We start from the raw sequence: 20,439 nt of genomic DNA, 5'->3' as shown, positions 1-20,439 counted from the left end.
CCATGGAATGTTTGCAATTTTGCTGCCTTCTTGCCTCCCTCCACGTGCCTCACCCTTCTTCTGTGCCACTACAGAAACCTGATGTCCCACTTTTGCACTTCAGCAGGCTTGGCAAATCAGGGCTGATCACCCTGAAGAAGAGAAAGCTCCAAGGAGACCTCCAGAGCAGCCTTCCAATACCTGAAGGGGGCTGCAGGAAAGATGGGGCAAGAATTTTTGTCACAAGGGCTTGTAGTGAGAGGATGAGAGGGAATGGATTGAAGTTTGAGGAGGGGAGATTTAGGCTGGAGATTAGGAAGGAATTCTTTCCAGTGAGGGTGGTGAGACACTGGGAACAGGTTGCCCAGGGAGGCTGTGGATGCCCCTTCCTGGAGGTGTTCAAGACCAGGTTGGATGAGGCTTTGAGCAACGTGGGCTTGTGGAGTGTGTCCCTCTGCAGGGGTTGGGGGTGACAGGGCCCTTGGGTGACTTTTGACTCCACAAATTATTTAGCCTCACTAAAGAGCAGGCAAGTTCTGAGGTGGGTAAGTCTTACAAGCAATCTGCTGAGCTCAATGATCTCTGAACACACATCTACTCTGCCTCCATGGGAGTAACCCTGGCACTGAACTTAATTTTAGAGCTAATTGGAATGTTAGGCTTATTACACAGATTAAGCATGTGGTAACTAAAGCTCTGCAATGCAAGCGCTCTTACAGAACCAGAGAGTGATCATGCCCTTCATAAATGCAGTGCTACAGGCTGGGGTCAGAGTGGCTGGAGAGCTGCCAAACAGAAAGGGACCTGGGGGTGCTGACTGACAGCTGGCTGAACATGAGCCAGCAGTGTGCCCAGGTGGCCAAGAAGGCCAATGGCATCCTGGCCTGCATCAGGAAGAGTGTGGCCAGCAGGAGCAGGGAGGTCATTCTGCCCTGTACTCAGCACTGGTTCGGCCACACCTTGAGTCCTGTGTCCAGTTCTGGACCCCTCAATTTAAGAAGGACATTGAGACTCCTGAACATGTCCAGAGAAGGGCAATGAGGCTGGGGAGAGGCCTGGAGCACAGCCCTGTGAGGAGAGGCTGAGGGAGCTGGGGTTGTTTAGCCTGGAGAAGAGGAGGCTCAGGGGAGACCTTATTGCTCTCTACAACTACCTGAAGGGAGGTTGTAGCCAGGAGGGGCTTGGTCTCTTCTCCCAGGCAACCAGCACCAGAACAAGAAGACACAGTTTCAAGCTATGCCAGGGGAAGTTTAGGCTGGAGGTGAGGAGAAAGTTCTTCCCAGAGAGAGTTGTTAGCCATTGGAATGTGCTGCCCAGGGAGGTGGTGGAGTCACCATCCCTGGAGGTGTTCAAGAGGGGATTGGATGTGGGACTTGGTGCTATGATTTAGTAGTGATGAGATGTTGAGTGGCAGGTTGGACTTGATGATCTTTGAGGTCTTTTCCAACCTTGTTGATTCTATGATTCTATGAATTATAGATTAAAATCTGAGCCCTCCTGAGGCAGCACTCAGCTTCATTGAATAAACTACCTGTGAGAAGGTGCATAAACTCATCTAGATAAAGTGCTTTCAAAAACCTAAACAGCCCAAATCAAAGAGAACCGCCCTGCATGGCTAGAGAGGTTTGACTACATTATGTGCACTTGTGCACACAGTATGAAGAAGCTACTGTGAGTCTACCTCCAAAGCAGAGAGCATATTTCAGGACTGTGAAGAGCAAATGGCTTGTTCAGGCTGGTTCAGGAGGACACCTGGTTTGTGGGAGGTGTTAATTACACAAGTAAATTAGAGGCTCTGCTTTTTATTTTTGGAAAGCAGGTCCAATTAATATTTAATGGCTCAGCTGGAGACACAGCAGAGATGACCTTAAGAAAGGTTGTAAATATATTCATACCTTTCAGTGCCAAAAGATTGGGAGAGCAAAATGTCACCTGGCACAGTACAGGCAACCAGCTCCTTCTCTGAGCTGGAGATGCTGTTCCCTGTGGCTTGTGAATGTGACACAGCCCCAAAGATGAGGCCCAGTTCTGCAGATCCCTGGTTCTCCTCCCTTTAACTGCAGGCTTTACTTACCAGGGCGGGAGGGTGCAGGATGCAAACTAGGTGCTTCTGCTCTTTTCTGTAAGTGAGCAATGCAGTCCCAGCCAGGCTCCTCATACGTTCTCTATGCAAATGGAACACATTGCAGAGCATGTGTGTTAGATGTCACCGGGTCCAGATGGTTAAAGGTATTTTTTGAGCGTAGAGAACTGCAGATCGCTCCAGTCCACGCTCATCACTTGCTTAACCAGATGCCTTCAGAAATGTCATAGACCACAACTGAAGCATCTTCACTTCTCCTTCCAATCCACCATCACTAGTCTGCAAGCTCTAGAGCAGTCCACTGCCAAGCCCCTCCAAACAACAAAAAAAACCCAAACCCATCCTCTCTGGGACATGCCCTAAGTTCTTTGCTGTGCATGTTTCACCCCCTTCCCTGCATCCTGCTGCTTGCACATGGCACAAGCACCTTTGTATCCAGCAAACCTGCACCGAACTATCCAGCATATGTTGAAGCTTCCAAGTTTCCTTCCCTGAACCAAAAGGATTTCAACCTTGAGCTGCTTTCCAAGAATGCTCCTGCTCCTCATGCCTAACCCTGGAGTAGCTTTACTGAACCCACTTTCTCAGTCTGACTTCTCTTTTTTTTGGTGGTTGTTTTTTCTTGCTCTTCAGCTGAAGGCTTAGTCCTCTAATTGTATTTCAGTGAAGCCTGCCTTTGAGTGGCAGCCTCATTACCACCTTCTTTTCACTTCTATAATTCCTGTCTTTCCATATTCAACTCCTGTGCTCTCTGTGCTTGCACCTAGCAGCCCTGATGCACATTTGCAAACAGGTTTATCAAACCCCCACTAGGGTTGCTCAGTGCCCTGTCTCCATGGCATGGGGCTGGAGACTGGGTTTGGGTGTGCCTCTTCACAAGGAGATTTAAACATCTCTTGTGTTTCATATTTGTCCTTCTTCATGGTAAAACAAAATACCCATTGGTGATACATGAGCTTTATAAATTAGTTGGGTTTTAGGCATGACTGTGATTGCTTCTTACAGGAGCTTAGCTCAGACTGGCTTGTAGCTGGAAATCTGGCTTTTCAGACAAGGCTAATCAGACTTTCTGTTGTTGCTGATGAAGCCTGCTTGAGGCATTAGTAATATCTTTTGGGCTCCCCACACAGGAGTCTGAATACTTCATTATCTTTTTATTCTCACTACCTTGCTGGAAGCCAGGGAAGTACTGGAACTGCTTTTCTCAGGGGAGCAGAGGCACAGACAAAGGAAAGACCACACAGCCAATAAAAAAAGGATCACACTGAATGAAACATGGTTTCAAAGATGCCTGGGAATGGAAAGCAAAAACTTTCATCCTGAGTCTCTCTTGACCTTTAGCTCAAAATTTGTCAGGTGTTTAGAAATCTACTTCTCGTGGTGGCTGAGGATACTCAGTTGGCAGTGAAGCTGAATTTCTGGAAGAAAGCTAGTTAGGATACGAGAACAAGATGTTCCTCCTCCCATCCTGAGGGTTTTGTGACACCAGCACCACATAAAAAGGAGTGACAAACACCCCTTACTCATAAAACACAGCTGCATGCATTGAAGCCACGGCTCCCTTTTGTGCTTTTGTAGACAGAGCTTCAGTGGTGTTCCCTGGATGTGAGAGCTCAAGCTGGGATCTCTTTTCCTTGGAGAATGTCACCTTGGACAGGCTGGAAGCTAGGGAGAAAGGAGCCCTGCTTTCTTTCTGTACAGATAGGAATTGGAGATGCTGTGCATTAGAGCACAGATTCCATCTAGATGATGGGTAGGACTCTTATTACCAAGGGGGAGATGATGTTCCTGTTCCTATTCCTCTTCTGAGGGCTGCTCCATGCACTACATCCACTCACTTTACTAGTGGGCAGAAAGGGAAACGTGTTAAGAGTAAGATCCTAACTTTACTGGTGGAGGTAAGCCAAGATTTTACTTGAAGGCTTTCATCTGTAGAGTCCAAGTCTCAATTTGCAGCAATCTTTAAGCCCCATTGAAGCCCAGCTCAGTTAAGAAGCCTACTCCCTACATTGATCACATGGGGGGGAGAGGATATAAAAAATCCTTGGATTCTTGTTTCTGGCTAATCACATGAATGGCACTGAAAGGAAATGTCATCTAAGAGATGGAAGTTTTTCTTCAAATGATACCATGAAGATATTGATCAGACTGGAAATGCAGGTGGTGAGGCTGTGGAGGGAGCTGCCCTCAGTCCTGCAGCCACCTAAACCTTGGCTCCCTGTTTTTTTTCCCCAAGCTTTCTCATGCCTCCCCATGTATGCCCCTGCTGTCACCTTTCTGATGCCTGTCTGTGGCTTGCTGAGCATCTATCACTGCTCCAGCCAACTGAATTTGTCACTTGTCAGCTCCTGTCCTCTAGACCCAGAGGAGCACTGTGACAGTGGCTTTGAAAAGCAATTCAAAGTCAGGATTTATTTCTCCCTCCCTCCCTTCAAAAGCCTGTTTATTCTGAAATTCTCATCTGCTCAGTTATTTTCATCTCTGGGCTTAGAGTGAACAGGAACAGCAGTGCTTGCTCTTTGCATCTCTGCTCACCTGGGCTCCCTTTGAGGCTGCTGAATGCTCACTCAGTCCCCATACTTCTTCCACCTTCATCACCTCTGGAAATCTCCATCTGCCCTCTGGTTTCTCAAGTCAGCTGAAAGCCAAAGTATTCAGAACCCTTCCTTCCTTGATGCTTTCCCTCAGGCTATTGGGTGGCATTCTCACTTAGTTTGTTTATTTTATCCTGTGTTTTTGGATTTCTGTGTTATCCTTGTTGGGTTTTAATTAGTTTTCCACTGGCAGCCTTTGCAGTTTCTAATCTTGTGCAGCTGAGCAGGATTGCAACATGCAGATTAAATAAGCTAGGAAGAAAGCAATTCCCCTCGTATTTTTTCCTTATGTGCAGGCAAAGGAATCAAACCAAGGCTCTTACTGAATGGATTTTTCTCCTGTGAGCATGCAGCCTACCAATTTCTGCAGTTGGTGGCACACAGAAAGCAGCACCGTGACTGCTGTCACTTCTTCACTTTCAGGCAAAATTACCTGATCAACCTGAATCGAGGTGCTCAGCACAAATCCCTCATAAACCCCAAATTCACATGCTTTGGAGCCTCAAGAAAACTTCCCACCTACTGTTCCAATAAGCCTCCTGAAGGGAAGAGTGAACGGAAACACAGCCTACCCAAGGTGAGTGCACAGCGGGGTTCTCTGGGCTTGTTCTCCCACGACTAAATGTCTGTCACTTCCCTGGCTGCTCATAACCTCCCCTTCCAACGCTGATGCTCTCAGGCTCAGCCCTTAGAGTGTCAGTCACCTTTTCCCTCTCAATTGTACATGAGATGAACCTGCAAAACCAGAGATAAATGGATTCCAGGACCTTTTGCCTTGTCATTTCCCATACTGCTGTTGGATTGATTTGATGAGTCTTGAGGGTAGCTGTTGCTTGGCAACTTGAAGCTAACCAGGTCCAACATAAGATGAAGTATGTAAATGGCTTACTCTGAGCTGGCAAGGTTTCTTGACATCCTGACTTCCTCACAGAGGAAAGGTGGAGGTTGGACTTGTCTCCCAGTGCAATGATGTTTCCCTCAGGGAGAAAGAAGGAGCCACTGAGAGCTGTATCTAGCACAGTCTGTAGGAAAATGGAGAAACTGGAGCTCCTGCAGGAATTTCTCTGGATATCTGTGCTCTATAGCTGTCCTGTTCACAATGAATTAAAGGAAGGACTTGAATCATCAACATTTTAACAAGTAAAGTTAATATTTTTGGTCACTGGTTCTTTTTTTTTGTTCCTTAATTACAGTAGGAGAGTAAAGGATAACTCAGTGAAAGGAAGAGTTGAGGGAAATCAGAGTAATAGGAATTCCCAGCTGTCACAGGGAGCTGTAGCTCAGGGAGCTAACAGTATGGCTAGGATGACTGATGACAGCTTTTGAGCTGCTAATGGCCATCTCTTCAGTCTGCAGAAGAGAAGGCTCCGAGGTGACCTCATTGTGGCCTTCCAGTATCTGAAGGGGGCCTACAGGAAGGCTGGGGAAGGACTTCTCAGGATCTCAGGTAGTGATAGGACTAGGGGGAACGGAATGAAGCTGGAGGTGGGGAGATTCAGGCTAGATGTGAGGAGGAGGTTCTTCACCATGAGAGTGGTGAGACCCTGGAATGGGTTGTCCAGGGAGGTGGTTGAGGCCCCGTCCCTGGAGTTGTTTAAGCCCAGGCTGGATGAGGCTCTGGCCAGGCTGATGTAGTGTGGGGTGTCCCTGCCCATGGCAGTGGGGTTGGAACTAGATGATCCTTGTGGCCCCTTCCAACCCTGAATGATACTATGATACTATGATACTATGATCTCCTGAAGCCTTGTAGTCTGAAGAAACCTCTCCCATTGAGGTGAGTTTGATATGTGGGAGATGAGGCATTTCTGTGCAAGACCTAACAGTCTAACAGCAGCTGACCGGAGCAACATCGTGGTGGCAGCAGCAGCAGCACTAGGTGACTTTAGCAGAGTTTTAATCCAAAAGGCTCTCTTTTTTTCTGTTTTGAGAAGCAGGAAAAAATCTTGATTAATCAGTGGAGCTGTTCCCAAGTTTAGCCTGTGGCTGATATTGTTCCCAGAGTTCAGCCTGTGGCTAGTAATTAAGATCCTAGAGACTTTCTTTTCTGCTCCCTGCTCTTTTGCTTCTCTTGACCCTTCAGAACTGTGCCTTGGCCTGTCCTGCATAACTCATTTCTTTCAAAGTCCTGACTATCCAATTAGTCATTATTTGGCCAAGGGGGGGAGCAGTGGGGGGAAGAAAACAACAAAGCAACAACCAACCAAAACAACAAAACCAAAGATTCAGCAGCTCAAATTATTTCTTATGATGGATCAATGCTTAAGCTCCCCACCTATTTTTTTCTCTCTCTCCAAATCCCTCCCAATTTGGTGATGCTCTTCTTGAGATCAAACCCCTCATGTTTTTAATGCCATTGGGTGCACAATATTGTGACAGAAGCATGGCACACAGCAGCGCTGTGCAGGATTCTGGCTCTCTGGCTGAACTCAAAACAAGCCACAGGAAGCAGCTCTGGACCAATGTCCCCCTCCTAGATATTGTTACAAACTACATATGAAACATCCCTGTCTAGGAATTAGTGACTTCATTACAAGCCACTTTAGGAGCTGAGCTGCTGCATATGGGTCTGGTGTGAGTTATGTCCATGTAGACTTTGATAAGGCTGGGAGAACATGGGCAGAGTCCAACATGATGGCATTCAACAAGTCCAAGTGCCGGATGCAGCACTTTGGCCACAACAACCCCATGCAGTGCTACAGGCTGGGGTCAGAGTGGCTGAGAGCAGCCAGGCAGAGAGGGACCTGGGGGTGCTGGTCGATGGTAGGCTGAACATGAGCCAGCAGTGTGCCCAGGTGGCCAAGAAGGCCAATGGCATCCTGGCCTGCATCAGGAATATCATGGCCAGCGGGAGCAGGGAAGTCATTGTGCCCTGTATTCATCACTGATTAGTCCACACCTTGAGTCCTGTGTCCAGTTCTGGGCTCCTCAATTTAAGAAGGACATTGAGACTCTTGAATGTGTCCAGAGAAGGGCAAAGACGTTGGAAACAGGCCTTGAGCACAGCCCTATGAGGAGAGGCTGAGGCAGCTAAGGTTGCTTAGCCTGGAGAAGAGGAGGCTCAGAGGAGACCTTATTGCTGTCTACAACTACCTGAAGGGGATTGGACATGGCACTTGAAGCCATTGTTTAGTGGTCATGAGGTCTTGGGTGGCAGGTTGGACTTGATGATCTTTGAGGTCTTTTCCAACCTTGTTGATTCTATGATTCTAACAGAAATGAGGTTGCTCTCTCTAGAGCAGGCAGGCTGTTTGTGATGCCTGGATATCATACTGTGGGATATGCTGGCTGCATGGGATCCTCTATGATCCCAAAGATAGCCTCCAGCCTGGTCTCTCCATCTTTGCTGTCTTCCTCCAGCACCTTTGGATTTTGTCCTTTGTGGGCAATTCAGCACATCTTCACCCCTAGGGTGGCAGGTGGAGTTTGTCTGCATACCACAGGCCAGAGAAAACATCTTCCAATGACTGTCTAGAAAAAAATGCTACTTACAATTGTTTTATATCTGGGTTTTGTAATTCCCACTGATAGTTTGTGATAGGAAAATGAGCAGCTGGCACAAACTAGAGCATAAGAAGTTCCATCTAAACACAAAGAGAGACTTCTTGAATTTGAGGGTGCTCAAGCAGCCTTCACTTAGAGGTTGTGGAGTCTCCAGTGGACGTTCAAGAGGGGATTGGACGTGGCACTTGGTGCCATGGTCTAGTCATGGGGTCTGTGTTGATAGGTTGGACTCGATGATCCTCCAAGTCCTTTCCAACCTAAGTTATACTGTGATACTGTGACTTTCAAAACCCACCTGGACACAATCCTGTGCTTTAGCAGGGGGGAGTTGGACTAGATGATCTCCAGAAGTCCTTTCCAACCTCACAGCATCACCAAGGTTGGAAGAGACCTCAAAGATCATCAAGTCCAACCTGTCACCACAGACCTCATGACTAAACCATGGCACCAAGTGCCACATCCAATCCCCTCTTGAACACCTGCAGGGACCTCTACCATGTTGTGATTCAATGTGGACATTCTTTGAATGAAAGAAGAAAATAAGAACTGGCCTAACATTTTCTATCTGTTAAATGTCTCTCTGTTTAGGGGAAATCTAAGCTTGGAACTTGATTTGACTTGAAGTCCTCAGAGCTGTTATGCCAGTACCATCCAAGTGGCTCCTGCTCCTTGCTGTCAGAGCTTGACACCCAATTTTCTGGAGGGTGTCAGCCTGATTTTGTTTTTTGGAAAGTGCCAAGGATCTGCCTCTAAGGACCTGGGGGTCTGTTAAGTGTTTCCCCCATCAGGCAGCTACAAACCGGAGTGCTCGGAGTCACTTTGTCAGAATGCTTCCCAGCACCTCTGCAAATGTGCAAAGCAAGCCCTGGAGGACTTCTTTTGACTGTTTTGGCACTAATGTTCTGTGAGACAGGGAGAAGAGATGAAATGAGTCTCAAAATAGGACTGTCAAGTTCTTTTCTGGTAGATCTTACATTAATTTTTAATACTCCATCTGTGATCAGAAGAAAAGAAAGACCTTTAGTTCTCAGCACAGATCTTTTCTGAGCACACTTATTTTTCCTTGTAGCCATTATGTATTCAGTTCTATGATTCATCAACTTATTTGTGTGATGCCTTTTTTCCCCCCCCCCCCCTTGCTTTCTGGGACTCAGGCAGAGTCAGACCTTTGGGCCTCCTCTTGAACTGAAACCACACTAAATGCATTGCCACTAACCCCACAGCAGTCTTTCTGCTTCGCTGCTTTGCATGTGGGAGTGATAAGAGGCAGCCTTTGAGAAGATAACGAGGTCCTCATGTCGGCTCTGTCTTTGTAATGATTAAGTTTAAATGATGTTATATGCTTGCAGCAGGGTTTGCTGACCTGGTCATGTTATTTAGCACATGTTCTGCTGCATGCAGAATCTTGTTTATTACTGTTGACCCTTTATGGTCTTATTCTAACATCTGGTGCCAGGTTCCCTTCCTTTTTTTTTGGGTATCACTTGTGCCTTTGATCAGGGCTGAATTTTAACTAGCCATCACTTTCTCCTGTCATCAAAAGCAACTTTCTGAGTGGCTTCATTTCTTACTGATGAGCCCAAGCAAGCACAAAAGTAAGCTGAAAGAAATGCCTGTGTTCAGTTGCTGGGATGGTGAGACCTTCTCCTGCTTTAATTGCATTCCTCTATAGAATAGAATAGAATAGAATAGAATAGAATAGAATAGAATAGAATAGAATAGAATAGAATAGAATAGAATAGAATAGACCAGGTTGGAAGAGACCTTCAAGATCATCGCATCCAACCTATCACCCAACGCCACCTAAACAGCTAAACCATGGCACCAAGCACCCTGTCAAGTCTCCTCCTAAACACCTCCAGTGATGGTGACTCCACCACCTCCCCAGGCAGCCCATTCCAATGGGCAATCACTCTCTCTGTGAAGAATTTCTTCCTAACCTCCAGCCTAAACCTCCCCTGGTGCAGCTTGAGACTGTGTCCTCATGATAGGATCGGTTCTGTGGATCACCTGGAAGTGGTGTAAGCAACTAATTGTGCAGGTCATTGACTTAGTTAATCTGTGACAAATCAGAAGATGAAAGCAGAATCTAATTATCACTTGAAGCACTTGTATGGAATCTAAATCATTGAAACCTCTTTTTTTTTTTTCCTCAAGAGCTGCAATGTTTTCTTTTAGGTTCATGATATTTAACCAGGGAGGAAAGGAGCACCTGGGACACTATTGGGCAGGGGTTAACCTACACATTTATTGCTTGCTTTTGTTCCCAGTGCATGAAGAAAAGAAATATGGCAAAAACCCTAAAAAATAGTTAAAAACAAGCAACCAAACAACAATTAAACTCCAATTTCATCTTGCATTGAATTTAAATATTTGTATTTTTTTTAATAGAATAGGATAGAATAGAATAGAATAGAATAGAATAGAATAGAATAGAATAGAATAGAATAGAATAGAATTAATCAGGTTGGAAAAGGCCTTTGAGATCATCGAGTCCAACCTATCACCCAACACCATCTAATCAACAAACCATGGAAAAGAGTTGAGTTGCTGGAACGAGTCCAGAGAAGGGCAACAAAACTGGGGAGGGGTTTGGAGCACAGCCCTGTGAGGAGAGGCTGAGGGAGCTGGGGTTGCTTAGCCTGGAGAAGAGGAGGCTCAGGGGAGACCTTCTTGCTCTCTAGAAGTACCTGAAGTGAGGTTGTGGCCAGGAGGGAGTTGGTCTCTTCTCCCAGGCAACCAGCACCAGAACAACAGGACACAGTCTCAAGCTGTGCCAGGGGAAGTTTAGGCTCAAGTTGAGGAGAAAGTTCTTCCCAGAGAGAGTTGTTAGCCATTGGAATGTGCTGCCCAGGGAAGTGATGGAGTCCCCATCCCTGGAGGTGTTCAAGAGGGGATTGGATGTGGCCCTTGGTGCCATGGTTTAGTAGTCATGAGGTGTTGAGTGACAGGTTGGACTTGATGATCTTGGAGGTCTTTTCCAACCTTATTGATTCTATGATTCTGTGATTCTATTCTATGATCTGCCCTCTGACTGTCCTTCAGAAAACAGTTATCTAGACAACTTTCTACAACCCCCTGAAAGGAAGTGGGAGCCAAACAGGGATCAGTTTCTCTGCCCCGAGTGCTAGGACAAGAGCAAAACAGCCTTAAGTTGCACCAAGGGAGGTTTGGATAGGTCATGAAGAACAATTCCTACCCCAAAAGGGTCAACAAGCCCTGGAATAGGCTGTCCAGGGCAGTGGTGGAGTCCCCATCCCTGGAGGGGGTTTCAAAGCCACAGAGCTGTAGTGGTAGGGGACATGGTTTAGTGGCAACCTGGCAGTGCTGCCTTAAGAGTTGGACTCCAAGGTCTCCAAGGTCTTTTCCAGCCAAAATGATTCTATGGCAGCATTGCTTCTGTTTCTTGTTCAATCTCCTATCTGCTGAGTCAAAATAAAAAGAGCCAGGTAATGAAAACCAGTCTGGGTTGGATATCTCCCTCTGCTAAATTTTATGGCCATAATAAGAATCATGAGGATGCAAGTTAAATGGACTGCATTTCATCCTCCTTTGAGTACCTGTCAGAGACATGAACCAGGCTTGGTACTCAGTCCTGCCTGAGGACTCCTGGATTGCTGCTGTACTGTGGACCGAAGAATAACAGAAAGGTCTGACCAGGGCAGAGGTAGTCAGCAACAGGAACTACTAAAACTATTAACTTTGGTGTAGTGACTCAAGTGCAAATGATTAAAGCCAGCTGATGCTGCTTCATCTGCTCATCATTCTGGGATTTGGTATTTTTGAAAACTCTGTTGGAACTGGGGCAAATAGATCATATTTAAGCCTAAGCCAGAGCTTGATGTCAACTCCCTGGAAAGCCTACAAGATTTAGTAAAGCCCAGAACTGAAAAAGGAGGAGGTAGGGAAATCCCTCTAGTCCCAGCCACCCCTTCCCTAGCTGCTTTTAATGCCTTGTAGGTTTTGGGCATGCATCTGTGCAATACCTGCTGCCAGTCCCATTTGGTGTAGTCAGGATTAGCAGAACATCACCTGCTCGTTCACTCCTGAGTGTCTGTGGGCTTCATTTGTCATTTCTCTTGTTGTTTATTCTCTTCTACTCAATATTCCTTACCCAGATAACTCTCAGAACCAAGTGCACCTTCCTTGTGCTGTACATTTTTGTTTGAAGGCCCAGGCATGCTGCTGTGTAATTAGGACAGAAAAAAGGGCAGCTTAATAATATTCTTATCCTTAGAAGTTTGTTCTTTGAACCCTGCTGGACTTTGGTGCTGTTTACTCTTAGGGCACACACTGCAGTCTCCGTAAGAAGACCCTGGAGGCAAGAGGAACCACCCTCCCTTGAAGTCATTACTGCTGAGCTTCCTAATCCATCTGATAGGTTCCTAATCCATCTAACAGTGTAACCTCTTCCAAATACCAAAAGTAATCAATTCTTTCTGAGATCTTTCCTGCCCTGTCAGCCTCTATAGTGTGTTCCCTATAGTGTGTGTGTGTTATTCAATTCCATGATCTTGAAGGTCTCTTCCAACCTGGTCTGGTCTGGTCTATTCTATTCTATTCTATTCTATTCTATTCTATTCTATTCTATTCTATTCTATTCTATTCTATTCTATTCTATTCTATTCTATTCTATTCTATTCTATTCTCATACAGCCCCATAACTGCTCTGAGCCAGTGGTGCTCTAACTGCAAGGACTGATTCTTAAGGGTGGTTGTAGACAGGCAGAAGTTGGTCTCTTCTCCCAGGCAACCAGTACCAGAACAAGAGGACACAGTCTCAGGCTGTGCCAGGGGAGGTTTAGGCTGGAGGTTAGGAGGAAGTTTCACATAGAGAGAGTGATTGCCCATTGGAATGGGCTGCCCAAGGAGGTGGTGGGGTCACCATCATTGGAGGTGTTCAGGAGGAGACTTGATAGGGTGCTTGGTGCCATGGTTTAGTTGATTAGGTGTGTTGGATGATAGGTTGGACATGATGATCTTGAAGGTCTCTTCCAATCTGGTCTGGTCTATTCTATTCTATTCTAATTCTATTCTATTCTAATTCTATTCTGCTCTCCTGTGCAAGCAGCTATTTGTCCTCCAAGGAACATACAGTGCCTGGAAGGATCACAGAATCACAGAATCACCAAGGTTGGAAGAGACCTCAAAGATCATCAAGTCCAACCTGTCACCACAGACCTCATGACTAAACCATGGCAACAAGTGCCACATCCAATCCCCTCTTGAACACCTCTATGGATGGTGATTCTACCACCTCCCTGAGCAGCTCATTCTAATGCCTAATAACTCTCTCAGTGAAGAACTTTCTCCTCATCTCCAGCCTAAACTTCCCCTGACACAGTTTGAGACTGTGTCCTCTTGTTCTGGTGCTGGTTGCCTGGGAGAAGAGACCAACTCCTTCCTAACTACACCTGCTTTGGTCTATTTTGAACTAGATTCTAGAAGAAAAAAGTTATTTTCTTGTGATATGGGGTTGTGTTTTGGGGTGTTTTTTAGGTGTATAGGTAAGAAATGAGAAGTTCACATCCTGACAAAGTCAAGCACCACACCTGCTGTGCAGGAATAAAACCACACAAGGCATATTGCCCTGACACCCTCTCCTCCCCCAAAACACCCCTGCAGCAACAACAAAACCAGCCAACCAGACAAAAAGCCAACTAACCAAACAAAACCAACCCCAACCCCAAAACACAAACAAGAAACCACCCAAGTCAAACCAAACTCAACCCCCAAACAAAACCACCAAACAAAACCCATCAAATGAGCAACTAAACCAAACAAACCAACCCAAGCCAAAACCAACCAACCCCAAACCCCCAAACAAATAAAACAACGCCAAAGGCACTGGGAAAAAACCCTAAATCACCAATTTAATATAGATTTATCATCCTGAGCTACTGTTCTGGGATCTTAGCTACAGTTGTGAGGCTGTTTTGTGTATTCAAAAGGGCAAACAGAAAAGGCTACTTCCCCTGCAGGGTTGCTTCTGGAAACTGGATCTTAACCAAAATGCTCAGGAGGAGCACGCAGAGGGGAGTCCTGGTGGCTGTTTGGGGGTTTCCATTCTCACTGTGCTGGAGGGGATGCAGCTTGGAGTCCCTTCACTGTTGTGTTCTGCTCTCAGCTTGCAGCTGAGAGGGTTGTGAAATATCGTTCCTGGGGAGGAATGTTGCTTTCGAGTGTTTGCTCTTCTCTGGCTCTTCCTCCATCGCTGCTCTCCCCAGGCTCTGGGCTTTAGGAAGACACTTAGAGAAGGTCCCATGTCCCTCGGGAAAACCTCCGTGTGAAGACCCCCGGCGCGGGAGCGATGGCTGAGGAGCAGCAGGCACGGCCCTGCAGGGACCTCTCTGCTCGAACTGTTTACGGAATTGTAAACCAGGCTGCAAGAGAGAGACGGGCTGGAGGCAGAGGGGAGGGGGGAGCTCCTTCCTCCTCCCTCTGCCTCCAAGCCTTTGGCTTTCCCAGCTCCAATGCTCGTTGAAATCTGACGCCTGGACTGCACACAGTGAGACGTGGGCATGCCCTCCCTGTGCACTGATTTCCTCTGCAGCTCCGAGAGCCAGAGCCGCTCTGAGGCTCCCAGCGAGGAGTTGCTTCAGCAGACCCAGAGTGCCACATCACTGCGCTGCTCTGCAAGGGGCTCCAGCATGGTCCTCAGGCTTCTGCTCCTCCTTGGTGGGCTGCTTAGGGCCACCGAGGCAGCACCCCGCTGTGAAACTGGCCAGGAGACCCTAGGTAAGGCTAACCAACCCAAAAGTCCTCCTTCTTCTTCCCTTCCTTCTTCTGGAGATGAGCAGTGTAAAGGGCTCCAGCTGGCACTCCGGCACATGGTTTAATGGCTGTAGTGGTCTTAGGTTGGACTCCATGACCTCAGTGGTCTTTTCCAGCCAAAATGATTCTGTGATTTGAAGTGATGGAGGCAGGAGCTGTCACTGTCCCCTAGAGACAAGGGGGTCTGCTCTGGAATTCTACAGAGGGCCAGTGATGGAACTGGGATTGTGCTTGGGAAGCGAGGTTGGGAAGGCAGGAGGTGATGTGGCTCTGCAACAGTAAAAAAGATCTGTGATGTGAGGGAACGTAACATGTCCCCATCAGTGTCTGTTAAGGACATGTGTAGATGTGTCTTTCTGCCAGTTCATGGAGTTCCCAGTCAGCAGGATCACCCTTGTTAGCATGAAAGCTGGAGAGGATTTGCCCCATCTCCGAGAGCCTTGCCTTCGAGGAATGCGGTGGTCAGATTGCAAGGAGATGAACTTTTGACCTCCTGTGTGCTTCTCTGCTTAAGGAAATAATCTCCTCCTTACATTTAGCTTTAGGTCACTTATTTCAAGTCCAAAGTATGAGCAGATTTATTGGGCTCTGGCAGCTGTAGGGTGTGTTTTCACTTGCTATAAGCAATATGGAATTTGTGTGAGTTGATCAGCTGGAAAAGCAGATTTACCCATCAAAGGTTAGGCAGGAACATGCTGCTAAACAAACTGGAAGCTTTTGGGTCAGGGACCCCTTTGGCTAATCCCAAATTTGAACAGTATCTCTTTAAAAGACCTGATTTTTTTCCCCCCCTCTCCTCCTTATTACTATTTTAACAAAGTGGGCTTAAATTACATTTACATGGTGACAATGGAGGGATGAACTCCAGTGCAGTGACAAAGTCTGTTTGAGCAAAACTATCTTCAGAAGGTTCAAACTTAACATTCTTCAGAAAAAGAATATTTATTTTAAGGGAGTATAGGAAGGGATAAGTTAGCCTGACACTGACCTGAATGTTACCCAAGGAAATTCAGCTGTTTTTCAGGGCTTAAATATAAGCCATAGGCAGTCCCTGGCCTTCAACTGCTGCACAACACAGCCCATGTGCTGTGTGCTGCCTATAATTTGAGAGTGCTCTTCCCACCAACATCAAAGTGAGGTCTACCACAGCCTAAAGGGATTTTATTTTTGGATAAAGCTGCACAAAGAGACGTGTTGTAGACTATTTCCAGCCAGTTACAGGAAGGGGCTGTGTGATTTGCAGCCTGCCCTTTCTCTGCAAGGTATGATTCTGCTCCAGTTCCAGCTGATCAAAGTCTTGCTGTGGGGCATTAAGCCTAGAAACCACAAGTGTGGGGAGCATCAAAGGGGTTTGTGTGCTTTGGCAAGCATGGTGTCTTTAGGGGAAGGCAGGAGGACAGGCAGGGCATGAAAATACATCTTGGATGTGATGGGACTGGACTGCTAAATGTGGCCCTAGTGGGATGGCTTCTGGTAGGGAAAGTGAGCTCTCATCATCACTATGTGGTATGCAGCGTGAGAAAGGGACACACTTGACACTGGAGGGATGTTGGACCAGGGAATAAAGTAGAAGCTTGGACTATGAGAGAAGACCTGAGGGATGTTGGACCAGGGAATAAAGTAGAAGCTTGGACTATGAGAGAAGACCTGAGGGATGTTGGACCAGGGAGTAAAGCAGAAGCTTGGACTGTGAGAGACCTGGCAGGCTTCTCAAAGGTCTTCCTTTTCCAAAGGTGAGATAAGGTCAGGTCAGGCTACATGAAAAGAAAGGGAATGTGGTGCTGCAAGCATTGACAAATAGACCTTGCAAAAATCTCCTCTCAGCATCCAGAGCAGCAGGTGGTGTCTTCAGCAGTAGCAGGGGGAGTTCAGGGGGAGTTCTCCCCTGTTTTGGGATCCTTTGTGCAGCCCTTGGTGGATCCCAGTGGCCAGACCTGTGGTGCCCTGTGGGAGGAGAGCAGCCTGGAGCTGCTCATGCAGGAGACACTGGGAGTGGGAAGCAGTGCCACTGTCTAACTCCCAGCCAAGCTGGAGCTGGTTTCTGCAGGCTGCTTGGCCTTCTTGGTGATATTTGCTCTTCTGTGACTCATTTTGCCTTGTTATTTTTTTCCCCCTTTTAATTTTAATAAGAAACACAAATGAAACATACTTTGCAATCCCCAGATCCTTACAGAATGTTTTGTGCTTTTCTGTTCAGAGTAATACAGAGATGATTGCTGTCACCCCACAGTAAGGCAGCACGCTGTGTGGGGAGCTCTCTGAGCAGCAGCTGGGAACCTGCACTGGGAGAGGGCAGATCCTTTCTCTCCAGCTGTGTCCTATCCTCCTGGTGAGCCAGTAAGCCACCGTCCCCCCCCTTAGTGGTAAGATGCTACATTGTCCCATTGCAAGGCAGCACCTATGGATCCTGATGAGTTTTACAGGCCTCTCAGCCCCTAGTCTGGGTGAGGAAAACACAGCTTAGAATGTCTCCCTTGAAAAGTGGCCAGCTTCTTGGTGGAGGGAGTTGATAGAACAGGTTCTTGTTTTATCTGAGTTGTGCAATGTCTCTGCTGCTGGCTGATGCATTCCAGCGGTGATTAGTTAAATGCAGCGTTTCTCCAGCACTGGCAACAAAAAGAACCCCAAGTAGAAGCAGGCCGAAGTCACATGCTTTGAAATCCTAAAAGCAGATGACTTTCCTTGCAGCTGGGGCCAGCTCTACCATTAAGATGCTACCAGGGGTCAGACTGCAAAATAACAGCGATAAAACCTTCTCCAGATCACTCATGATCACAGACTGCCTGGCTGGGGACTTCTGGAGCCAATGTACACGGTGTGGGAACCTCTCGGGGTTATAGGCTGAGCGGGAAGGGTACACCCGAGCCCCGGTATCAGTCCGGGGGGCAGCGGGCGGCAGCGGGCACCGCGGCGCTGCCTCCGGCGCCGTCTGTGGTGCCACCGTGTGGGCTCCTCGGCTGGTACAGACTGCTGCTGGGCAGGCACCCGAGCTGGGCTGGCACCCGAGCTGGGCTGGCACCCGAGCTGGGCTGGCTTTAGACGCCCCAAGGGATGCCAGAGCCTTTTGCTATTCCCCTGCTCCCTGCTCCGGCATGTGAAAGGTGTTTGGGGTTCACTGTCTAGCCTGTTAGGTGTCTCTGCTGAGGATTGGAGATGTTTGCTTTCAAGCCGTGCAGGTGTGGGAGAAGCTGGAGCACTGCTCCCGGGGTAGCCCTGGCTGGTGTGGCTGTCACCTCCGAGACTTCTGCTGTCACAAGCACCTTGGTCTTTCCCAGTTTCCTGGCAATCTCTGCTCCTGAGCCAGCCGTTGTCCCATCCTGAGGGTCTCAGAGTTTAACCACTGGCGCTGGGAGGGAGTGGGAGGTATGTGGTGGTGAGCTGGGGAGGGACAACCCACCGGGGCATCGTGGGCAGGCACTCTATTTCTTTTGGAGCCCAGAATAGAATTTGTGATGGCACTGAGCACAACTGATAGTCTTCTGCAAAGTTAAGCTGACATAGATGCTGTACTTCCCTCCTCACCCTCCCTGCCATTCCCATCGCCATAGCATGCCATGGGTTTTGCCAAGTAAAAGGGGAAAAGCCACTTGCTTCCATGAGCTTCACTCTGACCCCAGCTTCATGGCACCTGACCATGAGTTCACCTGCTGTGGGCATTTCCAATGCTTGTTTCCTAGTGAAACCCAAGACAAGGGGAAGCTCAGGGGAGACCTTCTTGCTCTTTACAACTACCTGAAGGGAGGTTGTAGCCAGAAGGGGGTTGGTCTCTTCTCCCAGGCAACCAGCACCAGAACAAGAGGACACAGTCTCAAGCTGTGCCAGAGGAGGTTTAGGCTGGAGGTTAGAAGAAGTTCTTCCCAGAAAGAGAGATTGGCCTTTGGAATGTGCTGCCCAGGGAGGTGGTGGAGTCACCATCACTGGAGGTGTTTAGGAAGAGACTGGATGGGGTGCTTGGTGCCATAGTTTACTTGATCAGATGGTGTTGGATGATAGGTTGGACTTGATCTCAAAGGTCTTTTCCAACCTGGTTAATTCTCTTCTCCTCTTCTCCTCTTCTCTCTTCTCTCTTCTCTTCTCTTCTCTTCTTCTTCTCTTCTCTTCTCTTCTCTTCTCTTCTCTTCTCTTCTCTTCTCTTCTCTTCTCTCTCTTCTCTTCTCTTCTCTTCTCTTCTCTTCTCTTTCTCTTCTCTTCTCTTCTCCTTCTCTTCTCTCTTCTCTTCTCTTCTCTCTTCTCTTCTCTTCTCTTCTCTTCTCTTCTCTTTCTCTTCTCTTCTCTTCTCTTCTCTTCTCTTCTCTTCTCTTCTCTTCTCTTCTCTTCCTTCTCTTCCTTCTCTTCCTCTTCCCTCTCTTCCCTTCTCTTCCCTTCCCTTCCCTTCCCTTCCCTTCCCTTCCCTTCCCTTCCCTTCCCCTTCCCTTCCCTTCCCTTCCCTTCCCTTCCCTTCCCTTCCCTTCCCTTCCCTTCCCTTCCCTTCCCTTCCCTTCCCTTCCCTTCCCTTCCCTTCCCTTCCCTTCCCTTCCCTTCCCTTCCCTTCCCTTTCCCTTCCCTTCCCTTCCCTTCCCTTCCCTTCCCTTCCCTTCCCTTCCCTTCCCATTCTAACCTGTCACCCAAGACCTCATGACTACTAAACCTTGGCTCTCTGAGATGTCATCGTTGTAGCTGGGACTGAGGATGCAGAAACCCCACAGAAGGCACCTATCATGTTGTGAACTTGGTGTTTGAAGCTGGTGGGTCATGCCCTGATCTCTTTGCTGGGCTTTTATGACTAAGGGCTTTGAGTGCTGAGTCTTGTTTGGACAGAGTCACCTTCCCAGCTGTAATAGATCCATGGAGTTTAAGGACAGGGTTGGTCTACCCATTGCAGAAGTAAACCTGACATTTCAATCCCCTTCTCTATCCTCTTGTAACTCCATTGCTGCAATTGGCACCATGTCAGTTTTAGAGGGTTATAGCAGGACATCTTATCTAGGAGATAACATGAGATCAAGGCACAGATTTCAATCCAGGCTGCTGAATTAACTGCCAATCTTCTGTGATATAAAAATACCACATTTGGCTGAAGCTCAACTACCTGTAGAGGAACCAGATGTGTTGTTAATTGCTACAGCCCTCATACATCCAAACTGATGAAAAGGCAGAGTTATGCTAGGGGCTTGCACAGACCATATTTAAAGGGTGTCTTGGCAAAGGTTCTTGGGAGGGTTGTAGCACCAAAGATGAAAGCCTCAATTTGTCAGACATGATCCTCTCTCCCGTGGCATCCAACAGACCTGACCTTACTCAAAGGTAAGCTTCTGTTGGCCAAAGCACTTAGAGATTGTTGTGTCCTTAAACAGTGAGAACTTAGTTATATGGTCACAAAGTAAAGCCCTGGAGTCATCACAGCTCCAGGCTGCCAGCCCAGTAAATGTTTTCACCCATCTCCAGTCACTCTGACAAAAATGTGATTCTTTAGGTGATAGTTGCAGAGGTTTCCTGACTTATTCCACTGTCTCAACCCTGCTGTTGTTC

The 20,439-nt window shown here is 47.4% G+C and overlaps 1 protein-coding gene across 1 annotated transcript in view; it reads left to right on the top strand.

Annotated features, from left to right (window-relative positions):
• Positions 1–14,677: 14,677 nt before the first annotated feature.
• Positions 14,678–20,439, top strand: part of CPZ (carboxypeptidase Z) — a 42,491-nt gene continuing 36,729 nt past the window's right edge. The window contains exon 1 of the mRNA XM_068149649.1: positions 14,678–14,895. Within this exon, the coding sequence (XP_068005750.1) occupies positions 14,679–14,895 (217 nt within the window). The 5' untranslated portion in view covers position 14,678. The remainder of the gene's footprint in view (positions 14,896–20,439) is intronic.

This window comes from Melanerpes formicivorus, unplaced genomic scaffold (assembly GCF_026170545.1).
Source record: "Melanerpes formicivorus ecotype bairdi unplaced genomic scaffold, bMelFor1.0.p_v2 SCAF_18, whole genome shotgun sequence".
In the NCBI taxonomy this organism is placed as follows: Eukaryota; Metazoa; Chordata; class Aves; order Piciformes; family Picidae; genus Melanerpes; species Melanerpes formicivorus.
Note: the sequence above shows the minus strand (reverse complement) of the source record. Positions and strands in the feature narration are given on the sequence as shown.